Below are 3,113 nucleotides of genomic sequence, written 5' to 3'. Positions count from 1 at the left end.
CCGAACCCCCAACTGCTCCCCGGGCGCCGCAGCATAAATGGCTGGGTTACATGCAGAGCGCTAATTCCTAGTATGGGTAATACTTGGCCACATGTCACGTCACTTTAAAGATAAAGTTGCATTCATCTGAAAGTAATTTTGTCCAAATAGGGAAAAGGAGAGAGAAACTGAGGTTTACCTGCACAGCTCTTACTTGCCGGCCTCCGTTACACACCAAAACTTAAGTGGTTCTTACATGTACTCAAGTCATTCAGGTTTATTTGTATAGCACCTTTTGACATTACACAGCTTCAAAGCAGCATTACAGAGTGGATTACTAGGTGATATCTCTCATTACCGTAATAGGAAATAACAAATTTCTTGGTATAAGATTAGAGGTTGAAGTATTTTAATCATGGAGCTGTAGTAGTATTTCAGTCTTTAATCCCTCAGTGAGCAGGCCAGAGGTGACCGTGGCAAGGAACAAAAAACTCTGGCTGTACACTATATTGTTCAGACTATGAAAATTAAACTTTCTTTGAGTTTTGTCCCGGATTTACAGATTAGGCAGACATAGTGACAGTTTGGGTCCTTCATGAGGTTAAAGAGGGGTGCAGAAAATGAATCATTGAGTTACAGCAGTCACGTGGCTCCGGTTGTGATTGTAGACGTTTAGTGAAGGAAGTGAAACTGACCAAGGCGGCGGCACCTAGCGTACTATCAACAAGCCGGAATTTTGCACCTGTAGTGATTACGATGGATTATATCATGCAAAGGATTATATCATGATAGAAGATTGTGTAAAGTACTGCGAAACTAGGCCATTCAAGGCTTTGTACGTAATTTTCTTAAAGTTGATGCTCCATCTGAGAGGGAGGTAGCCAGTGTAGAGACAATAACATTACTTAAAAATATTAATAATAAATATTCTAGCATCTCTTGTTTACAGGTGATTCCATGTTTCCTGATAATCTCCCTCAGGAGAAGTGCATACAATGAAAAAAGCAGTGGACCTAATACCAATCCTTGTGGCACTCCATACTTAACCTGTGCTTGTTCTGACATTTCTTTGTTAGCACAAACAAACTGGTATTGATCAGATAGGTAGGATCTGTGCAACATAATTCTCAAGACAAAATGTTGTGGTGTATGATGTTAACGGCAGTACTAAGATCTAGCAGTACTAGAACGGAGATGCAGCTTTGGTCAGATGATAAGTGCAGGCCGTTTGTAACTTTAAAAAACACAGTCACTGTACTACGATAAGGCCTGGATCCTTACTAAAATGCTCCAATGAAACTGTTTCTCTGCAAAAATAAACAGTTGAGTGACACCACTACTTTTTCTAATACTTTCGATATAAATGGAAGATTTGAAATAATTAATTAATTCTCCAGGATCAAGCTCTATGGGTAAAGGTTTTGATCACTGCCAACTTTTTTGGGTTAATAACATGGAGGAGAGTGTTTAATGTGAAAGTGTGAATGAAAGATTGATAGTCAGGACTAAAGGCAAGATATTCAATATATTAAATGTGTGTCCACACACAAAACTATCACATAACTCAAGAATATTTGGAATATAGCACACAAGTCATATGGATTTCTTTTATGGTGCTTTTTGTTCCAGCTTGATTTAATATAATCAACTGACAATCATAATGACAGCACTCAGGTAAAGACCTGAACCACATTTGACATCTGTAGAAACCTTGATTTGTGTTTATTTTGTCTATATGTGTTTAGGGATTCCCATCAGCAGTTTGAGGGAAATTAACTTGCTGCTCAGATTGAGACACCCAAACATTGTGGAGCTGAAAGAAGTGGTGGTGGGAAGCCATCTGGAGAGGTGACTAAAGAAAATATACTGTATGCTGTACACTTACAGATATAAACGGGTTTCTATTTAGTGTATTTGTGAATGTCTTATTTCATAATGGCCTATTATTTTTCACGGCAGCCTCTTTCTGGTGATGAGTTACTGTGAGCAGGATCTGGCCAGTCTGCTGGAGAACATGCAGTCCCCATTCTCTGAAGCTCAGGTGCGTTTGATGAATGCCCTCATCTTCAGTCTGAAATGCTAAATCATAAATCAGAATAGATTTCAACTATAGGTTTCATTTCAACTTTTGATGTGCCAGAATTTCTACCATAAAAACATGCTGTTTTGAACTCCCCCTATGTCATGATCAAAAATTATTAAAAGCTTTACTTGTATACCTGTTCTTATATAACGCGTCAACAAATTGGTCAGAGAACAGAAACGTCAAGTGAAGCTGTTTTTAATGCTTTGATATATATGGCATCACCACTCTGCCCTGAGCAGGTACAGCAGTACATTAGATCTGAAAAATAAATTGGGCCATATTGTGAATACTCTGTGTTCCTGATTCATCTGTAGTACTGTTTTAGTTTTGCAGTAAAATCTGTATTTTTCCAAGACTTTGTGTCATCAGCACCATACTCTAAAAGTAGGCTACCTTAGAAATTTGGAGGAAGTGTAACTTGTTTTGTTATTGTTTTTTGTTGTTGTTTGTTTTATTTGTTTTTTAGTAGCATACAACAATACAATCAAAGTAAGGGTTTATAGGAATGCTTTAAAATAATAATACAAAAGAGGTACAAGATAAAAACAAAATTGCTGTCTATTCATTCTGATGCTTAATTGTTATATGCATCCAGAACTCATTGCAGAGTGGCATCACCACTTCCACTCTAGCATAAATTTTACTCTACTGAGCATAAATTCAATTTCCACCAGAGCACTTGCCCACTTTTTAAGTTCTGGGGCTTTCACTGTCTTCCAGTGTCTTAAAATAATCCTACTGGTTGTTGTATACCTACCATAACAGATGAAGGATACACATTAAGTATATTCTGAAACCAAACCAGCAACTTAAAACATCCATAACCTGTACCCAGAATTATGGATGTTTTTATACATCCATACATCCATAAACGATTATGGTTGTTTTATGGTTTGACAAGACTACATTTTCATATACAAATGAGAAAGGTGTCTATTTCCAGATGGCATTTCCGACATAAATTATCATTCATCAGTTTCATCCTATCAATGGAGTGTGATAATATCTATTAAAGGGGTCATATGATGCGATTTCAAGTTTTCCTTTC

General features: G+C 37.2%; 1 protein-coding gene across 1 annotated transcript in view; it reads left to right on the top strand.

The window, feature by feature from the left end:
• Positions 1 to 1,132: 1,132 nt before the first annotated feature.
• Positions 1,133 to 3,113, top strand: part of LOC107577003 (cyclin-dependent kinase 10-like) — a 4,227-nt gene continuing 2,246 nt past the window's right edge. The window contains exons 1-2 of the mRNA XM_016263121.1: positions 1,133 to 1,827; positions 1,939 to 2,020. Of these exons, the coding sequence (XP_016118607.1) occupies positions 1,715 to 1,827; positions 1,939 to 2,020 (195 nt within the window). The 5' untranslated portion in view covers positions 1,133 to 1,714. The remainder of the gene's footprint in view (positions 1,828 to 1,938; positions 2,021 to 3,113) is intronic.

The sequence above is a fragment of the Sinocyclocheilus grahami genome, unplaced genomic scaffold (assembly GCF_001515645.1).
Source record: "Sinocyclocheilus grahami isolate Dianchi unplaced genomic scaffold, SAMN03320097.WGS_v1.1 scaffold4848.1, whole genome shotgun sequence".
Taxonomy (NCBI): Eukaryota; Metazoa; Chordata; class Actinopteri; order Cypriniformes; family Cyprinidae; genus Sinocyclocheilus; species Sinocyclocheilus grahami.
The sequence above is the reverse complement of the archived record's forward strand: the minus strand, read 5'-3'. Positions and strand labels throughout refer to the sequence as shown.